The 21,334-nt window shown below is 49.2% G+C and overlaps 1 protein-coding gene across 2 annotated transcripts in view; it reads left to right on the top strand.

The window, feature by feature from the left end:
• The window catches only part of SF3B1 (splicing factor 3b subunit 1), a 117,588-nt gene extending 104,248 nt beyond the window's left edge, over positions 1 to 13,340 (top strand). For both annotated transcript variants that reach the window (XM_088456248.1, XM_088456249.1), the window contains one exon: positions 12,929 to 13,340. In XM_088456248.1, coding sequence (XP_088312374.1) covers positions 12,929 to 13,087 — 159 coding nt within the window. In that variant the 3' untranslated portion in view covers positions 13,088 to 13,340. The remainder of the gene's footprint in view (positions 1 to 12,928) is intronic.
• Positions 13,341 to 21,334: the final 7,994 nt, after the last annotated feature.

Below are 21,334 nucleotides of genomic sequence, written 5' to 3'. Positions count from 1 at the left end.
GAGGCCCAGTTGTCTGATTATGAAAAGCTGCAAAGTATTTGGCCCTTTTAATACAGTTCCCAGATACTGTCCCCACTTGCAGGCTCCCAAAGTGCCGGGTGGTGCACCCGCAAAAAACAGCCTGGGGAGAACACTGCCCTCGCTTACCCATTACAGCACGACAGGTCTCAGACAGCTCCCCCACTGGCTCTGTCAAAAGTGCCCATTATGCAGTGCCCCCTGTAGTTATCCCCATATGCAGTGCCCCCTGTATTTGTGCCTTTTCTACTTCAGGGTCCATAGGGGGTCCACAGGGTTGACCTTGGGGTTATAGCTGGAACAGGATCCATGGGCACCACACAGTTAAGCTTTTAGCTCCCAGGATGCACTTGGGTCCTCCTCTATACCCCGCCCCCGAGCCACAGGCACCTCAGTGTAAGCTGGTGCCCGGCCGGAGTCGGTCACCGCGCAGGGGGGCTGCAGGAGCAGCCCCCAGAAGCTTTTTATTTTAAGTTAGATTTTATTTATTTTTAATCTCTTTTTACTACAGAGGGCAGCGAAGGGCTGTCTGTACAGACGCCCACGCTGCCGCTCTGATCCCCGACTGGCGCCGCGACGCCAGTACTGATCTGGGGATCGCGGCGGGAGGGCAGAGTCGTACTAGCCGGACTCTGTCTACCTTCCAGGACTGCTGCCGGAGTCGCCGGGGATTCAGGTAAGCCGCGCGTCGCTGGCTAGCGGCCGCGCGCGGAATGCCTTAAATGCAGTCCTTTAGCCTCCGGTCCTGGGGACAGACCGGAGGCTGCTGGCAGTGGCGGCGGGCCCCCCCCATAACCCGTGGGACTACTAGACCACCAGGGATAAAGGGGCAAGCGGGAAGCCAGCATCCCTGGGGTTATGGCCAGCCAGGGGAGGAAGCCTTCCCTGTCAGCGGCTCCTCCCCTCAGCTCAGCGCGCCTTTCAGCACGCAGTCTGGCGTCGCTGAGCTGCATCTACTCGGCCACTCCTCCTCTGAGGTCTCCAGCGGCCATTTTCCCAGTGGCAGCGCAGATCTCAGGGAGCACGCGGACCGGTCCCCCTGTGTACCTCTCCCCTGATTAAGGACAGCGTACACAGCACTATAGCCCTCCCAGACACTGAATCTGGGCAGGTTGATTGTAGTGTAAAGGTGCAGTGAGTATTACTTCTGCATGGTATGTGACTTTTGCTAGTGCTGCCTGTCTGTGCTTATTTTCCGCTTACTGTCAGCTTATACCTATCCCTTTACTTCTCCTACAAGCCCTACAGGTGTGTGGGGGAGGGGCGTTTCTACTGACCTCACTTATATAGATCACGTATTTGTGAGGTCCGTCACATACAGTTGTGTGCTACTCAGTGCCATATTGTGGGCTGTTGTTCAGCACACTGGTGAGTGCGTTTTACTTCTACCCTGGTGCCAGATATATAATATATTCTGTCATGTCAGACGAGGAGGTTGAGCGCTCAGTGGCTCCGGTGTTGGCCTCCTGCGGACGCTGTTCTGCAGGAGTAGATAGGGAGGATTTGTCACAGGATGGCCTGTGTAGTCGATGCCAGGTGGCTCCTGGCCCATCCAGACCTTCTCTGGCGCAGGAACCACCGTGGGCGATGTTTTCTCAAGTGCTGGTGTCTATTGCGGACCGTCTGTCGGTCCCGACTGCTCTCCCTACTAGGGCGGTGCCCCAGCCGACCATCCCCCATTCCCTGGGTGTCCCGCAGTTATTGCGGAGTCCTCCTGGGTCTCAATCAGTAGGTCCCTATGCGGGGTTGCCTATGTGTATATACAGGCTTCCCCTGTGCCGCAGCAGCCTGTGGTACCTTTTCAGGCCCCTATGGCGACTCCTCCACCATGGGTGGATGTGCTCTCCAACTCCGTGCAAAATTTGGCGGCCGCTTCCTCGGCTTTTCAGTCAATGTTGCAGACTGACATGCCTTCTAGGATTTCAAAACGCCCACTCATGACACGGGCTGCTCAGGTATCGGACTCAGAGGGTTCCTCAGATGATGGGGAGGTCCCTGATGACACTGACTCGGACGCCTCGGTCCAGGAAATGGATACCAAGTCGTCCATTAATGTGCGAGCACTAGTTAGGGCGGTGCGAGCTATTCTTCTTAGAGAGGATGAGGCACCGGTTCCGAAGTCGAAGTTTCCTAGTTTCAAAAAAACTAAGGTGGCTTCTGCGGTGTTTCCCCTGTCGGATCAGTTGACGGATCATATGGCGGTAGCTTGGCAGGCGCCCAGTAAGAGATTCCTTCCTCAGAAGCGGTTGGCTTCTAATTACCCCTTCCCTGAGGCACATTGTAAAAAATGGGAAACTCCACCGGCGGTGGATTCCCATGTCACCCGTTTAACTCGGGGCGCCACCTTACCATTACCGTCGATATCCTCGCTGAAGGATCCCACGGACAGGAAAGTTGAGACTTGCTTAAAGTCTATTTACTCCCTCTCCGGGGCGGTGGCCCGACCGTCCCTGGCCATCTCCTGGGTGGCCAAGGCCATTGAGGGGTGGGCCAATGCATTGGAAGATACCTTCCCAGACGACGCTCCGGATGTCCAGCGGGCGTTGTTGGGACAAATGAGGGATGCTGCTTCTTACATTGGTGAAGCTTCTTTAGATGCTAGTCTGCTGACCTCGCGGGTATCGGCTGCAGCGGTGTCTGGCCGCCGATCCTTGTGGTTGCGGTCCTGGAGAGCGGACTCTGATTCAAAGAAGGGTCTGGAGGCCTTACCTTTCAATGGGGAATTACTATTTGGTCCGGACTTGGACAAAATAGTGGACACCCTGGCTAAATCCAAGTCGGCCTTCCTCCCTTCGGCGGCACTGCCTGCTAAGGTTCGGAGTTCGGCTTTTCGTTCCTTTCGGGTTCAGGGTAAGGCGAAAGGTCAGTCCTTCCCGAGACAGTCTGCGAGTAAGACTGCCTCTAAACCCAAGAAGCAAGCCTGGAGTGCTCGGCGCCCTTCTTCCAAGCAGGAAGATAAACCTGCGGCCTGATGGGACGGGCCTCCCTCTGGGGGACCTCAGAGTGGGAGGCCGACTTCTTCTATTTGCCCAGTGCTGGCACAATACCACCACGGATGCCTGGGTTCGAGAAGTGGTCTCCCAGGGGTACGCCCTGTCTTTTCGGCACAGACCACCCCACCAGTGTTTCTGCACAAGTCCTTCTCAGGACAAGACCAAGGCGTTACAGGTTCAGGAGGCTATAGAGTCCTTGCTGAAAGCAGGGGTCATTGTTCCCGTTCCTCTATCACAACGAGGGACGGGGTATTATTCGTCTCTGTTTCTGGTGCAGAAACCCAATGGTTCTCATCGCCCTATCCTCAACTTGAAGTCTCTGAACAAATTCCTCAGAGTTCCCAAGTTCAGGATGGAAACGTTACGTTCCATCATTCTGGCGATGGAATCAGGGGATTACATGGTGTCCCTGGACATCCAGGACGCCTACCTCCATGTTCCGATAGCATCTTCACACCAGCGGTATCTGAGGTTCGCTATCCTTCAACACCACTATCAGTTCCGGGCGCTACCCTTTGGTCTCTCCACGGCACCGAGGGTGTTCACGAAGATTATGGCGGTCATGGCCGCACATCTTCGGAACCAGAATGTACGGCTGCTGCCGTATCTGGACGACCTCCTGTTGCTGGCGAGCTCCCCGGAGGTACTGCTTCAACATCTCCACCTGACGATCGCTTGCCTGCAAGCACACGGGTGGTTAATAAATTGGAAAAAGTCCTCCCTGATTCCATCACAGCGGATGGTTCATTTGGGAGCCCTGCTGGATTCGCGTCAGCAAAGGATCTTCCTGACTCCGGAGAAGGTCGCCTCCCTACAGCTGCGGATACACAGTTGCCTGAGCCGTTGCCGCCTGTCGGTCCATTCGGCTATGAGAGTTCTGGGGTCCATGGTGTCGACATTCGACATGGTAGAATTTGCCCAGTTCCATTCCCGGCCCCTGCAGGGGCTGATTCTATCAGAATGGAACGGGTTACCTCACCGGATCCGCTCTCAGGTGCTGGTGTTGTCTCCGGACGTTCGGCAATCTTTGGCTTGGTGGCTTCAGACAGCTCATCTGGTCGAGGGGCGCCCATTTTGGATCCCGGACTGGGTCCTGCTCACGACGGATGCCAGTCTCCGGGGTTGGGGGGCAGTGACCGGCTCTTTGACGCTTCAGGGTCGTTGGTCAGCGGAAGAAGCACTTCTCCCCATCAACATCCTGGAACTGCGGGCAGTATACAGGGCCCTGCAGTCGTCCGGCCCCGCTCTTCACGGAAGGGCGGTACAGGTGCAGTCCGACAACGCCACCACGGTGGCGTATATCAACCACCAAGGCGGAACTCGCAGTCAGGCAGCGATGTCGGAGGTGTCTCGTATCCTGACTTGGGCGGAGGGTCACATTCCGGCGATCTCGGCGGTCTTCATCCCCGGAGTCCTCAATTGGGAGGCGGACTTCCTCAGCCGTCACGACGTGCATCCCGGGGAATGGTCGCTTCACCCAGAGGTGTTTCAGCTACTCGTGGACAGGTGGGGACTGCCGGAGCTGGACTTGATGGCCTCCCGTCACAATCACAAGTTGCCCGTTTACTGGTCAAGGACAAGAGACGCAGGCGCAAGTCTGGTGGACGCGCTGTCGGTGAAATGGACGTTTCACCTGGCGTATGTTTCCTCCGCTATCCCTGCTTCCTCGGTTTCTGCGGAAATTCAAGCAGGACGGCGGCATGCTCGTGCTGGTAGCTCCGGCGTGGCCCAGACGTCCTTGGTACTCCGATCTCAGCAGCCTCTCCATCGACGCTCCGTACCTTCTTCCTCAGCGTCGGGACCTGTTGTCTCAGGGGCCCTGCCTTTACCCGGATCTGGGTCGGCTGTCTTTGACGGCGTGGCTCTTGAGACAGCCGTCTTGAGGTCTCGGGGCTTCTCCAGTTCGGTTATTGGTACCATGCTCAGGGCACGCAAGCCTGCTTCAGCATGGATTTATCACAGAGTGCGGCACACTTTCAGTGGTGTGAGTCCAGACATTATGATCCTCAGGTGTTCCGAGTTTCTAGGGTCTTGGAATTTCTTCAGTCAGGATTGGATCTCGGCTTACGCCTTGCATCTCTGAAGGTTCATGTGTCCGCCTTGTCCGTGTGGTTTCAACGGCGGATTGCAATACTACCAGACGTTCACACCTTTTTCCAGGGTGTTCTCAGGATCCAGCCTCCCTTTGTGCCTCCTGTGGCTCCTTGGGACTTGGCGGTGGTGCTACGGGTCCTGCAGGGTCCTCCGTTTTAGCCTCTTGAGGCGGTGGAGCTCAAGTGGCTGACATTTAAGACGGTTTTTCTCCTGGCAATTGCTTCGGCCAGGAGGGTGTCTGAATTGGGGGCGCTTTCCTGTCGCCCTCCTTTCCTGATTTTTCACCAGGACAGAGCGGTGCTCCGCACTCGTCCTGAGTTTTTACCCAAAGTGGTCTCGAAGTTCCACATTAATCAGGAACTTGTTGTGCCAGCTTTTCAGTCCCCTGATCTTTCAGCTGGTGAGACTTCCTTAGATGTGGTCCGGGCGCTTAGAATTTATGTAGACCGGACGGCTTCGGTTAGGAAGTCTGATTCCTTGTTTATCCTCTTTGGTTTTCACAAGAGGGGTTGGCCTGCCAACAAACAAACGTTAGCCCGTTGGCTTCGTTCCGTTATTTGTGAGGCTTATGCACAAGAGGGTTTACCTGTGCCAGCCTCTGTTAAGGCTCATTCCACTCGTTCTGTGGGTCCCTCTTGGGCTGCTAGACGTGGCGCTTCTGCTGTTCAGCTGTGTAAGGCGGCCACTTGGTCTTCTATTCAAACGTTTTTGAGGTTCTATGCGTTTGACACCTTCGCCTCTCAGGATGCTTCCTTTGGGCGCCGGGTGCTCCTTTCAGCACAGGAGCGTCCCCGCCCTTAGTTGAACTGCTTTGGGACATCCCCAAGGTCAACCCTGTGGACCCCCTATGGACCCTGAAGTAGAAAACAAGAGATATGGTAAGAACTTACCTTTATCTCTGTTTCTACGAAGTCCATAGGGTCCACAGGGCGCCCGCCCTGACGCACCTGGCTTCAAATGGGCTGTGTGGCTGGTCACCGGTTTTCCGTCTCCTATTGCTGTGAGTATGGTTTCTTGTGTGTTCCAGTCTTCCTTCTCTCTGTTCCATATTCTCCTCCGGCCTAGGCTGCTTACCAACTGAGGTGCCTGTGGCTCGGGGGCGGGGTATAGAGGAGGACCCAAGTGCATCCTGGGAGCTAAAAGCTTAACTGTGTGGTGCCCATGGATCCTGTTCCAGCTATAACCCCAAGGTCAACCCTGTGGACCCTATGGACTTCGTAGAAACAGAGATAACAAAGGTAAGTTCTTACCATATCTCTTGTTTTATACAGTGTCGGGTGGTAGGCTTTTTCTGAAGAATGCTGAGCACGCAGAAAACAGCCTGGGGAGAACACTGCTTCACATTTACTTGTTTTTATGAAGGGTGTCACATTGCATTATTAGCTGTTCACTTATTATGTGCTACTTGCTGACTAATTCTGTCTTCTGAAGGAAAGGATAAACAGGAGGCTGAAGGCCCCTGTGCTGGTTACATGCGAATCCTGTTTTGCGGGCTTGTCCCCTCAGGATTTCATACAGGATGGTTTTTGTGCTAATTGTTCTAAATCTACTCACCAGTCCACCTTACCAGCCCCTGTCCAGGAGCCACCTTGGGGGTCCTTCTTATCCCAGGTTATGATGCAGCTAGTGGACCGCTTCTCAGCCCCCATGCTGCCTCCCACCATGGGGTACCCTCCACTATTACAGCCTACTATGTCGGTACCCCCTATGCATCCTCCTTGGATGAATGTTTATGCTCACTCAGTTCAGAATATGGCTCAAACGTCTGCCGCCTATCGGCAAAGTACAGACGGACAGCACATAGGTGGACTGTGTCATCCTCTCAGTCTACCCAGCTTTTGGCTTCTGACGCATCATCTGAGGAGGCAGATGATGCACAAGGTTCTCTGAGTCTCACTCTGACCGGGAGCCCCATCATTCAACAGTGGATGTCCTTCTTTAGTGAGGGTGGTTAAATCAATCCTGAATATAGAAGATGATGGACTGGCCCCAAAGCCTAAAACACTGATGTTTAAATGTCAGAAGATGGTTAAGGCTGAATTCCCTGAGTCAGAACAGCTCACTGAGCTCATGGGAGAAGCTTGGGGTACTCCTGGCAAACACTACCAGGTCTCAAAAAGACTAACTTCTTTTTACCCTCTCCCTACTAGGGCGTGTACGAAGTGGGAAGTCCCTCACTCTGTGGATTCACACGCTTAGTCAGAAGCTCTACACTACCTTTACAGTCTACATTTTACCTTAAGGATGCCACGAATAGAAGACTAGAAACTTTTCTCAAGTTAGTCTACTCACGTTCTGGTGCTATAATCAGGCCAGCTATGGCTGCGGCCTGGGTGGCTAAGGCTATCAAAGGATGGGCAGAGACCCTGAAAGAGCCTGCCATCAGATGCTACCAGGGAATAACTGGCCCACAACTCCCATATTCAGGAGGCTGCCTCTTATTTGGGAGAAGCTGCGTTGGATAATGGACTTCTTGCCTCTAAGGCATCTGCGATCTTGGTAGTCGCCCGCCGGGTCCTTTGGCTACAGTCCTGGAAGGTGGACACTGGATCCAAGAAGGCACTAGAAACCTTACCCTTCTCTAGAGACAGGCTGTTCAGCACAGAGTTGGTCAAGATTGTGGCGACCGTGGCAGCCTCAATCTGCCTTTCTGCCATCAGCAGCTGCCCCTAAGCTTAGGCTATGCCTCTTCTCTGTCCTTTCGCCCCCAGGGTATGGCAAGAGGACAGTTCTTTCCCAGGCAGTCTAGTTCGCACAAGACCACCAAGCTGCGAGCCAAGCAGTCTTGGTCGGCCAGAGGTCCGGCTTCCAAGTCAGATGCCTGATGGGTCAGCCCTCTCCTGGGGGAACCCAGGGTGGGGGCCAACTTCTTCGATTTGCCAACTCTTGGCGTCAAACAGACGCCAGGGCCCGAGATGTAGTCTCACCACCTTGAGGCGTTCTCCCCAGAAGTTTGTTTTTTTGTGCAGGTCCCCCTTCAGACCCTATGAAGGCTTTGGTCCTCCAGTTCAGGTGTGATAATACCTGTTCTTTCAGAGAGTAACTGGATTTTATTCCACACTTTTTGATTCAGAAGCCGAATGGGTCTCATCGGCCTATTCTGAATCTCAAACCCCTCGACAGATTTATCCAAGTGCGGCATGGAAACTCTACGCTCAATTGTCCTGACATTGGAGCCTGGGGATTTCATGGTTTCCTTGGACATTCAGGATGCATACCTGCATGTACCTTTTACTCCAACCCACCAAAAGTTCCTATGGTTTGCTGTTCTGCAGCAACATTACCAGTTTCAGGCACTGCCCTTTGGTCTATCGGGTCTTTACCAAAATAATGGCCGTTATGTCGGCCCACCTCAGGTGCCAGAGTCAGAATCCTGCCATACCTACACGACGTTTTAATCTAGGCACACTCACTGGTTGTGTTACAACGCCATCTCCAGCTGACCATCAACTGTCTGTAAACACACAGCTGGATCATCAATTGGAAGAAGTCCTCCCTCTCTCCGACACAGTGGATGGTACATCTGGGGACACTCCTGGATTCTAAAATACAGAGGATCTTTCTGCCAGCAGACAAGATTTTGACACTACACTTGCATGTGCGCAGCTTGCTCCACAATCGGAGGGTATCCATTCACTAAGCAATGCATGTCCTGGGGTCCATGGTATCTACCTTTGATATGGTGGAATACTCTGATCCACTCCAGGCCCCTTCAACAACTGATTCTCCGTGGAATGGGCAGTATCATCTGATCCCGTCCTAGACGTTCCTTGTCTCTCCGGTAGTTCGGCTTTTCATCTCATGATGACTGTAGATGTCCCATCTGAACAAGGGGCACCCCTTCTGGATTTCAAATTGGGAGCTTCTCACTACAGATGCCAGCCTTTGCGGATGGGACACTGTAACCGGTCATCATACCTTTCAGGGACGGTGGACAACCCAGGAAAGTGCAGTGTACAGGGCACTCACTCAGGCGCAGTCCAAATCCAGTCCGACAACGCAGCTGCGGTAGCCTACCTCAACCCTCAGGGAGGCATGCAAAGTTGGGCAGCCATGCGGGAAGTGGCAAACAAATCCTGGTCTAGGCCGAATATCCTCTCCCGGCAATCTCTGCAGTGTTTATCCCTCAACTGGGAAGCTGACTTCCTAAGCTGTCAGAACATACACCGGGAGTGGGCTCTTCAACCAGATGTCTTTCAATTCCTAGAGGACAAATAGGGCCTACCAGACGTAGACATCAGGGCCTCACGCACAACCACAAGGTCCCCAGGTACGGATCCAGGACCAGAGACCTCTTAGCAGACTTCGTGGATGCTCTGGCAGTGAGGTTGGACTTCAATCTTGCATACCGCTTTCCTCCGATCTCCCTTATCCTGAGGGTTCTCCGAAAGTTCAAGCAAAAAGGCTGCACGTTGATACTAATAGCCCCAGCCTGGTCCAGATGACATTGGTTCACCGACCTATGGAGTCTCTCCATAGACACTCCTTTTCCACTTCCTCTACGGCAGGATCTACTAGCACAGGGTCCTTGTCTATCTTTGATGGCGTGGCTCTTGAGTCATCCCTATTAAGAGCCAGGGGTTTCTCTCGCTCTGTGGTCCAGACTATGCTCAGGACACATAAGCCTTCCTCAGCTCGCATCTATTACAGAGTTTGGGACTCTTACTTTCAATGGTGCTCCCCCAGAGGCTATGACCGTTTTTAGGGTCTCCCGGGTGCTTACCTTTTCTCCAGGGTGGGTTAGACCTAGGCCTCAGCCTGGCCTCCTTAGAATTCAGGCTTCTGCTCTGTCAATCTCTTTCCAGCGAAGGATCGCTCCCCTGCCTGATGTAAGAACATTCAATCATGGTGTTTTCGCATTCAACATCCTTTTGTCCCTCCGGTGGCTCTGTGGGATTTGTCCTTGGTTCTCTGGGATCTACAGGCTCCTCCATTTGAACCCCCTGGACTCTGTAAACCTCAAGTGGCTGACAGCGAAGACTTTCTCGGATCTCCTGCCCGCAGGGTATCTGATTTGACAGCACTCTCATGTCGCTACCCCTTCTTGATCTTTCATCAGGACAGAGCTGTCCTCCATACCAGGGATGGGTACCTCCCTAAAGTGGTATCTCTGTTCCATTTGAATTGAGATTGTGGTTCCGGCCTCCCAGTTCTCTGATCTTTCTGCAGGTGAAGCCTCCTTGGATGTGGTTTGTGCTCTTCGGATCTACGTGGATCGTACCAATTTCTTTAGGAAATCAGATTCTCTTTTTGTGTTGTACAGTTTTCACAAGCGAGGCTGGCCAGCTAACAAACAGGCTCTGGCTCAATGCCTCCACATGACAATCTTTCAGGCCTGCACGCAAGCTGATCTTCCTGTTCCAAACTCTACTAGGTCTGTGGGACACTCGTGGCGGTTCGACGTGGTGTCTCTGCTGAACTGTGCAAGGCAATTTCTTCTGAAATCTAAAAGTAGATAGAGAATCAAATGAGACAAAAAAATTAGATATGCTAATTTTTTTTTTTATTTAATTTTTTAGGAAATAATCCAATATCACTTATCTGTGAGTGTCAAAACCTTTAGGCTTAGCAGATATTTTGAAGGTGAAATTAGAGTCAAATATTTTCATGCAATGGGGTGACAATCACGTGTGAGTGGGCAACCTATCAAAGTCTGATGTTCACAACACGTTTGTGGAAGTGTATCATGCCATGAACATAGGATATTTTTGAGAACCTCAGAAGAAGTTATTGATGCTTATCAGGCTGGAAAAGGTTACAAAACCATCACCAAAGAGTTTGGACTCCAATCAACAGTCAGAGATTGTGTACAAATGGAGGAACTAAACATAGAAACCTAGAATTTGACGGCAGATAAGAACCACTTGGCCCATCTAGTCTGCCCTTTTTTTACCCTTTGGTAACCTAAACCCTATGTGATCCTCAGTTCTTTGTAAGAATATTCTTATGCCTACCAAGCATGTTTAAATACTTCTACTGTCTTAGGCTCTACCACCTCTGATGGGAGGCTATTCCACTTATCTACTACCCTTTCTGTGAAGTAATTTTTCCTCAAATTTCCCTTGAATCTACCTCCTAATTTCAGTGCATTTGTTTTTTAGTACTTCTCTTCTTTTGAAGAATGTCTCCCTCTTGCACCTTGTTAAAACCCATGATATATTTGAAAGTTTCTATCATGCCCCCCCCTTTCCCTTCTCTGCTCCAGACTATACATATTGAGAACTTAGTCTTTCCTGGTAAGTTTTGTAATGTTGGCCATGCACCATTTTAGTTGCCCTTTTTTGTACAGTTTCTAATGTATTTATGTCCTTCTGGAGATGTGGCCTCCAGAACTGAACACAGTATTCTAGATGAGGCATTTATCAATGACCTACTTAGTGGCATTATTGCTTTTCTTTTGCTACTGATTCCTCTCCCTATGCAACCAAGCATCTGACTTTCCTTTCTCATTGCTTTGTTACAATGCTTACCTGTCTTTAAGTCCCCTGAAATAGTGACTCCTAGATCCCTTTCCTCCTCTGTAGTTTCCATTAGAGTACCCTCAATACTATATTTAGCTTTTGGGTTGAGTGATTCCATTACTTTACCTACTACTGATGTAAGGCTCACTGGTCGGTAGTTACTTGCATTTTCCTTGCTTCCACTTTTGTGCTCTTTTCCAGTCCCCTGGAATTACTCCTGTAGCTAGAGACTGGTTGAATAATTCGGTTAATGTTAATTTAGTATCCTTGGATGTATCCCACCTGGCTCCATTGATTTGTCAACTTTCAATTTTGTCAGTTCCGTTAGGACCTTTTCCTCTGTAAGTATACTTGTGTCTACCTCATTGTATATCCTTGCAACTTAACTGTTGCCCCTTTCCCTCTCCTTCTGTAGTGAATACCAGGCAAAAATTACCTTTTAGATTAGATTATCTGCTATAGCCTTGTCTCCCTCCACAAGACTCTGTCTTCATTCTTATTATTCCACCATTTGATTTTCTTCTTTCATTTATATACTTAAAGTTTTGGCCCCTTTACTTAGACTGGGACATTTTCTCTTCAGCCTGTGCCTTTGCACATCTGATCAATTCCAGATCATTATTACCCTTCCTAAGACTGATTGACCAACAAAGATCACGCCAAGAGCAAGGCTTCTAATAGTTCACAAGGTCACAAAGGAACCCAAGGTGTAACCTAAGCAACTGAAGGCCTTGCTCACATTAACTAATGTTCATGAGTCTACCATCAGGAGGACACTGAACAACAGTGGTGTGCATGGCAAGATTGCAAGGAGAAAGCAACTGCTCTCCAAAAAGAACCTTGCTGCCTGTCTGCAGTTTGCTAAAGATCACCTGGACAGAGGAGTCCAAAATAGAGCTTTTTGGTTTAAATGAGAAGTGTTCTGTTTGGAGAAAGGCCCAAACCATGATACCACCACCACCGTGTTTCACAGATGGTATGAGGTTTTTGTGCTGGAATGCAGTGTTCTCCTATTTTGCTGCATCTGGGTCAGAACGAATTGCCATAATTGTTGGGACAATGAATTGGGCACTGCTGTTAATATAGAGAGATATAGATATACATACACACGACAATCACATTTTTATAATATATAGATATACAGAGTGTATATATTCAAGATTCTTAGATTGAAGTATTAAAATGCTAACGTTTCATGAATAGACATTTGCAATCTAGGTTTAGATTACATTATGAATTTGTAATTGCATCTATTTGGATATAGCATGCTATCAATCCATCATGCCAGTGTTGATATGTTGCAAATTGAATCACATTATATTGAGTAAACACTGGTTACTACTACTTTTATTTTTTTTACAGGGCCTTTTCCATCCTGCCAGAAAAGTCAGAGATGTTTACTGGAAAATATACAACTCTATATACATTGGCTCACAAGATGCTCTCATTGCACATTATCCTCGAATCTACAATGATGAAAAAAACACTTATATTCGTTATGAGCTTGATTACATCTTATAAAGATACTGTTCTATCTTGTCTTGTTTCTGTTCCCTATTGTCTTTGTAAAGCTATTGCTGAGTAGTACTGCTGGTCACCTGCAGCATGTATTTTAGGTGAAGCCTGTTTTGATGTAAAACTAGAAGTGGCCAAGAAAGTGCTATTTCATCATGGTATCTTACAAACTGCATTTTTTTAGTTTTCTGGTTCAGACATCATTTCTAGTGTTTAAGAGGGATGTGTATTTAGGGAAATAAACATTTTATGTATAAAACAGTTGGCCAAGCGTTTTTCTTTAGATTTAAGATTGACTTGCTTCTAGAATTTAGAATTGCATATGCTAAACTGTCTCTCAGAACCTTCACCAAGTTACCATGTGCTATAAATAAGTTATTGGGCTGCACTGCCAAATAAGTCTTCTGAAAATGAAAAGTGGAGCTCCAATCAGATTTTAGCTATCACTTCTCTATTGCATCGTAGAAAGTGATTGACCGAAATCTGATTGGTTGCTATGGCCAGCACCACCACTTTTAATTTTTTTAAGCTTTTGTAAGTCTACTCCAGTAAATATTAGTACTAGAAACCAGACCATGTATGCCTATGTAGGTGTAAAGAGGATTTATGCATGTTAAATCCATTTGTTTGTGTCCATTGCAGGACACTGGGAACACATTGAGATATGATGGATGCAGAAGGACTGCAGGCACTTTTTTTTTTTTTTTGATGAAATTTTTTTTATTGTGCATCACAAAACAATAGAACTAAAATACAAGTAATAACCCTAACACATTGTACAATTTTTAATAACTTCTAAATAACGCACAACATAATTTAAGGTCCAAATCAACGAAAAGTCTGATAATAAAACATTGGACATTGAGAAGGCCCTAAGGCGGTGATTCACAAACTTTTTCGAATCACTGTGCCCTAGAATATCATTTTTTCCATGGCACCCCTGGGTGAAAATTTAATTTTTACTGAATTTCTCAATGAAAAGAAACTTAGGTAAATTTTGTCTGTCACCATTAGGCAGTGGTCGAAGTGGGTGTATGGAAAAGAGGGCGTTGCCACTTTAATAGGGGGCTCTCCTTTTCATCAGTATAGTGTACCACACTGTAGTACCCTTATACACATTATGCCACACAGTTGTGCCCCTTATGCAATGCCACACAGTTGTGCCCCTTATACAATGCCCACAGTAGTAGTGCCCCCTAATACAATGTACGCAAGCAGTAGTGGCCTCTATGCAATGCCCATGGTGGTAGTGCCCCCTATGCATTGCCCATGGTAGTAGTGCCCTTTATACATTGCCCACAGTAGTAGTGCCCCCTATACATTGTTCACAATAGTAGTAGTGCCCCTTGTAGTGGTGCCCCCAATACATTGGCCACAATAGTGCCCTTTAGAGTAGTGCCCACAGTAGTAGTAGTGCCTATAGTAGTAGCAGTGGTGCCCCTTACATAGACACAGACAGAATCACAAATATACTTATCTGAAGCCCCGCTCCTGCACCCGCTGCCGCAGTCTGACAGCTCCTCGCTCTGCACTGTGGGAGAGGGAGAGACACGTCATGTCTCTCCCAACACCCACTGCGGGAGCGGGGAGGCTGAGCTCCGTCCTCCTGCTGCAGGGAGAGAGTCGCCGGGCGCCCGCTGGTAACACATTCTCAGCAGGTGCCCGCATATAGAGAAAGCAGCGCCGGTGCCTTCTCCATATGCTTCTCGGCAGCGAGCAGCTCAGTGCTGGAAGTGCCGGTATACCATAGTATACCGGCACACTTCGAGCACTGCGCTTAGGATCAATTATGTGGTGGTGATTGTCAGGGCTGCGCTTTTTTTTTTTTTTCTCCACGTATTTTGAGATTGACCACGAGGCACCCCTGCAATTGCATCAATTTTCCACTCTGCAATAAGCAAAGTTAGAGGGAGTAGATTGAGTAGCCTGATGTAACACTAAAGCCCCGTACACACCGGAGGATGTGTATGGAGTGATACTGGCAGCGGTGGGCCCGGCGAGGGTGCAAGCATCGTTAAGTGCATCCACACTTACCGATGCTGGCAACGACTATCATCGGCGGGGGAGGGAGCGGCAGCATGGCATCGTTCAGATTGGACTGCATGTACAGACGACTGGGGAGATCGTTAATGACCCACGGGAGCGCGCATCGTTCGTTGTTAAGTTCATACACACTGGATGATTTAAACGATATATCGTTCAACGTTTTTCATAACGTTCATAAAAATTGTCCAGTGTGTGTACGGGGCTTAAGGGGGGGGGGGGGGTATCCAATTAGCCACAAGTTTTCTCCGGAGATAACTTTTCAAAAATAAACACACTGAGCAGAAAAACTGCTACAATTCCTGGCGCTGTTAGATGAATGTTATTGTCAAAAAACCGGCTGCAAGTAATAGTGGTCTGGTTAGGACCACAGAGAAAAATCTTAGTTAGAAGCACAGATCCAGTGTGTATTGATTACTGCGCCAGGTTTTGAGAAATGTATAATATGACCATAACATGTTTTAACCACTTGCCTGGCATGATCGTATCAGATACGACCACACCAGGCTGGGCTTTCCCTGACATGGTCGTATCTGATTCGACCAGTCAGAAATGCCCACTAGGCGGCTGTGGGAAGCTATTCATTCTGCAGCCGCCTACATCAGCGTGGCTGCCTCTCCAGCATTTCCCGAACACTGTTGGCCACAGTGATAGGGCACCGTCGGCAACCCCCCTCCCACAGAAGCAGCGGCTCATGTAGCTGCTGCTGTGACCCGATCACTGTGGCCAGCAGTGATCGGGCAGCCGGCTCCACCTCCTTCAGTAAAAAGCAGTAGCGGCGGCGGCTCTATATGTATCCAGGCCCTCCCGCTGCGGCTCTGGAACACAGTGTGTGAAGGAGCAGCAGCGGCTCTGGTAGCCGCCGCTGCTTTGTATCCGGGCCGCTAGTGGGACACCCTCCCACTGTGACACTGGATCTACAGTGATCACTGTGTGTGAAGGAGCAGCGGCTCTGGTAGCCGTCGCTGCTGTTATGTATCCGGGCCGCTAGCGGGACACTCTCCCACTGCAGCTCCGGAACTACAGTGATCACACTAGTGATCACTGTTATGTACAGGAAGCAGCAGACACGTCTTTGGCTGCTGCTTCCATGCACCCAGGCAGCCCAGCACACTCCATCCGGCCTCAGCTCCTCCTCCTCCCCAATGATGCCTGTTTTTTTTTATTAGGGATGGATATATATATATATATATATATATAGCATAAATATTGGGACATTGACAGAATTTTCATATTTTGGCCTCTATTTACCACCACAATGACTTTGAAGTGAAACAAACAGTATGTGCTTTAACTGCAGACTTTCAGATTTAATTTGAGGGTAATTGCATCCAAATCAGGTGAACGGTGTAGGAATTACAACGGTTTCTATATGTGCCTCCCACTTTTTAAGGGGCCAAAAGTAATGGGACAAACTAAACAATCCTAAATCTGTCACTTTTTAATACTTTGTTGCAAATCCTTTGCAGGCAATTACAGCCTGAAGTCTGGAATGCATAGACATCACCGGACGCTGGGTTTCATCCCTGGTGATGCTCTGCCAGGCCTCTACTGCAAATGTCTTCAGTTCCTGCTTGTTCTTGGGGCATTTTCCCTTCAGTTTTGTCTTCATCAAGTGAAATGCATGCTCAATCGGATTCAGGTCGGGATTGACTTGGCCATTGCATAACATTCCACTTTTTAGCCTTAAAAAACTCTTTGGTTGCTTTTGCAGTATGCATCGGGTCATTGTCCATCTGCACTGTGAAGCGCCGTCCAATGAGTTTTGAAGCATTTGACTGAATATGAGCATATAATATTGCCCGAAACACTTCAGAATTCATTCCAGTTCCTTTGGCAGCCATACATGCCCACGCCATGACACTACCACCACCATGCTTCACTGATGAGGTGGTATGTTTTGGATCATGAGCAGTTCCTTTCCTTCTCCATACTCTTCTCTTCCCATCACTCTGGTACAAGTTGATCTTTGTCTCATCTGTCCATAGGATGTTGTTCCAGAACTGTAATGGCTTTTTTAGATGTTGTTTGGCAAACTCTAATCTGGTCTTCCTGTTTTTGTGGCTCACCAATGGTTTACATCTTGTGGTGAACCCTCTATATTCACTCTTGTGATGTCTTCTCTTGATTGTTGACTTCGACACATATACATCTACCTCCTGGAGAGGAAAATAATTCTTCTGTCATCCACCACAGTTGTTTTCCATGGTCTTCCTGGTCTTTTGGTGTTGCTGAGCTCTCCGGTGCGTTTTCTTTTTATGAATGTTCCAAACAGTTGATTTGGCCATACCTAATGTTTTTGCTATCTCTCTGATGAGTTTGTTTTGAGTTTTCAGCCTAATGATGGCTTGCTTCACTGATAGTGACAGCTCTTTGGATCTCATATTGAGAGTCGACAGCAACTGATTCCAAATGCAAATGTCACACCTAGAATCAACTCCAGACCTTTTACCTGCTTAATTGATAATGAAATAATGAGGGAATAGCCCACACCTGTCCATGAAATAGCTTTTGAGTTGATAGTCCCATTACTTTTGGCCCCTTTAAGAAGTGGGAGGCACATATAGAAACCGTTGTAATTCTTACACCGTTCACCTGATTTGGATGTAATTACCCTCAAATTAAATCTGAAAGTCTGCAGTTAAAGCACATCTTGATTATTTCATTTCAAAGCCATTGTGGTGGTGAATAGAGGCCAAAATATGAAAATTCTGTCAATGTCCCAATATTTATGCATCTGACTGTGTGTGTGTGTCCATTACGTTGGGGTATATGGATACATCCAGGCACCAAACAGTTAATTCAAGCTCTCGGCTCCCAGGATGCACCAGGTGCTCCCCATATACCCCGCCCCAGGTCATCACAGGACGTCAGTTGTTCTGTTTGGTGCGAGAAGGCACCACACTAGCAGTTGGGACTGCTGGAGCAGTCCCAAAGAGAAGTTTTTCTTTTTGCTTTTTTTTTTTTTTTTTGCTGAGCAGGCGGCACTGGTTTTGCCATCAGTGGCAACTAAGCGTCTGGGAGACGCGCAGGTCGCCTACTCCATCTACCCCCTGCCGGCTCCGCAACACTGGTCAAACTGGTGCTTTCGGTAGGGTCATATGCTTTGGACCGCGAACGGGTACAGGGGAGGCAGGCAAGTGGTTGTGGGCGGCCGCTGACGCCGCAGTCACTAGCGGTCTGTCCTCCAGCGGAGACTGGCCGAGGGACTGCTGTTGGGGGCAGCCGTGGAAACCTGGGTCTGCTTTCACGAGACCACCAGGACATGAAGTGCCTGACAGCCTGGGGATTAATGCCGGCGGCCATGTCAGAGTGCCTGGTCGGTCTATGCAGCATAGGGGAGATACGCTTCCCTGGCGGCCCCTCTCCCAAGCCGAATGACGACCCTCACGAGGTTTCCCGCGTTTGGGTTGCTCCTCCCAGCCTCCAACTATATGAGCCTGCCACAGATCAATCCTGGTGCTCTCCATGGCATGCTACTCAGGAGGTATTGGGTCAGTCTCTCTGTATGTCTCTCCCTTGGGACCGGTTATACAGAAGCTCCATATGCTACAAGCTTAAGGCTGTTCGTAGGTCATTGGGGAGCCTGAATTGCTTAACCTCTGTGTGTATATAATATATATATATATATATATATAATTATGCATTGTTTGTGACTTTGTATTCCTCCTTGTTGCACTTTGCTTTAGGTGTGTGGGGTGTTTAAAGGGGAAAACACTTTCACATGTGTGCTCAGTTCTTTGCATAAGAGTTGATTATGTCAAACGAGTCTGAAAGGCAGGTGGCTGAGGGCCCTCTGTTAATATCTTGTATGGCCTGCAAAACAGGTTTGTACCCTCAGGACTTGATACAAAATGGTCTGTATACCGACTTCTGGGCAAGAGCCTCCTTGGGCTGCTTTTTCCCAGATCTTGGCGCAAATGGCGGAACGGTTGGCAGCTCCGGCAGCCCCAGTGGTGAGATATCCACAGCCGGCCATGTTTTTGCCCCCTATGATGCCATCTTGGATGGATGTGTATGCACAGACAAGTCAGGCTGTTCCTCCTTCAATGGCCTTTCAGCAGCCACAGATGGCCAGGTCAATACAGCCGAAGGCCAGAAGGCGTTTGGCTGCACATGTCAGCAGGGATACGGACTCTGATTTGTCCTCGGAGGAGGGCGAGGAGGTACAGCTATCCTTTCAGGAGTCTATCTCTGGGAAAGAGGGAGATCATTTTCCAGTGGCTGATGTTCCCTTTCTAATTAGGGCAGTGAAAGCGGTGTTAAATATTGAGGAGGAGGAACCGTTACAAAGGAAGGCGCCAGTATTCAAGCGCCAGAGAGTAGTTTAAAGCAGAATTTCCCGGGTCAGAGAATTTCAGAGCTCTTGGGGGGGAAACCTGGAATGTTCCGGATAAGAGGTTCCATCTGTCTAGAAAGATTTTGGCCTTATATCAGTTTCCTTCCAAGCAGTGTTCTAGGTGGGAGGTTCCACTGTCAGTGGAAACACACGTGGCGCATTTGGTAAAGTGTACCACTTTACATTGCCTTCGGCCTGTTCTCTTAAACACCCTACAGATCAGAGACTAGGTTGTCTTAAGGACGATGTTTTCAATCTCTGGGGCAGCCACCCGGCTGGCTATGGCCACGGCTTGGGTTGCCAGGGCCATCGAGGAATGGATGAAAACTTTGGCCGAATCTCTGCCAGAATTGTCCAAAGAACAGCTGGAGATTGTGTCTTATGTTAGGGAGGCTTCGTCCTACCTGGGTGAGGTGGCATTAGATGTGGGGATTTTATCTGCTAAAGCATCAGCAGCCTCTGTGGTGGCTTGTAGAGCCTTATGGTTAAGAGATTGGAAGGTGGATGCGGGGTCCAAAAAGGCCTTAGAGTCCCTTCCTTTTTCAGGTGGAGTTCTTTTTGGCGCAGAATTGGACAAAATTGTGGCCTCAGTAGCAGCCTCTAAGGCAACTGGCTTACCCTCAGCTTTGGGTCCCAGGCAGAGAACTTTTTCCTTTCGCACCTTTCGGCCACAGGGGAAAGTCAGAGGTCAACCTTCTGCTAGGGCAAGCTTTGACAGAAAACCACTGCGGAAGAAACCCTGGCAGAATAAACGCCCAGGTTCCAGATACCAGGATAAGCCTGTGCCCTGATGGGGCGGGCTTCCCCCTTGGGGGACCCCAGGGTAGGAGGCCGACTTCTTCGGTTTCCGACACCTGGCATCTCACCACAACAGATGCCTGGGTTCAGGAAGTGGTCTCCCAAGGTTATGCTCTGACATTCTGGAGAAGTCCTCCCCGAAAATTCTTTACCGTGTCCCAGCCAGTGAGTTCGGTGAAGGCGCTGGCACTACAACATCCTGTTCAGTCCCTGCTAAGGGAAGGTGTCATCATTCAGGTGCCAAAGGACCAGGTACAGAAGGGATTCTATTCCAACCTGTTCCTGGTTCAGAAACCAAATGGGTCCTTCCGACCCATTTTAAACCTGAAGGAACTCAATACATTTATTCGGGTACCCAGGTTTCACATGGAGACACTGCGATCAATCGTGTTTGCCTTGTAACCGGGGGATTTCATGGTATCCCTGGATATCCAGGGTGCCTACCTCCATATTCCAATTGCTTTGTCCCACCAGCTGTTTCTTCGGTTTGCAGTGGGGCAGGATCACTTCCACTGCTGTTTGGTTTATCCACAGCTCCTCGAGTGTTCACCAAGGTGATGGCGGTGATAATAGCACATCTCAGGCGTCAGGGAGTCAGAATTTTGCCTTACCTGCATGATCTCCTGTAACTGGGACAGTCTCCGCAGAGTCTGTTGTGTCATCTCGAGTTGACGATCGCCTGTTTACACAGGCACTGTTGGCTTATGAACTGGAAGAAATCTTTTCTCCAGCCAGTGCAACAATTGGTGCATTTAGGAGCACGTCTGGCTTCCGTGAGGCAGAGATTGTATCTGCCAGAGGAAAAGATTGCAGTCCTGCAAGGGCATATACGCAATCTACTTTACAACAGACGAATCTCAGTACACTCGGCAATGCGAGTGCTGGGATCGATGGTGTTCACCTTCAGCATAGTGCAATATGCTCAATTTCACTCCCGTCCGTTACAGCGGTGGATTCTCTCACGCTGGAATGGGGAGTATCAGTCAAAGTCCCAGAGGATCTAGTTGTCTCCAGAAGTGAGGTTATCCCTGTCTTGGTGGTTGCGGACGGACCATCTCAATCAGGGTCGCCCC

This window comes from Taudactylus pleione, unplaced genomic scaffold (assembly GCF_031769625.1).
Source record: "Taudactylus pleione unplaced genomic scaffold, aTauple2 ptg000690l, whole genome shotgun sequence".
Taxonomy (NCBI): Eukaryota; Metazoa; Chordata; class Amphibia; order Anura; family Myobatrachidae; genus Taudactylus; species Taudactylus pleione.
This window is presented reverse-complemented; position numbering and strand designations above follow the sequence as displayed.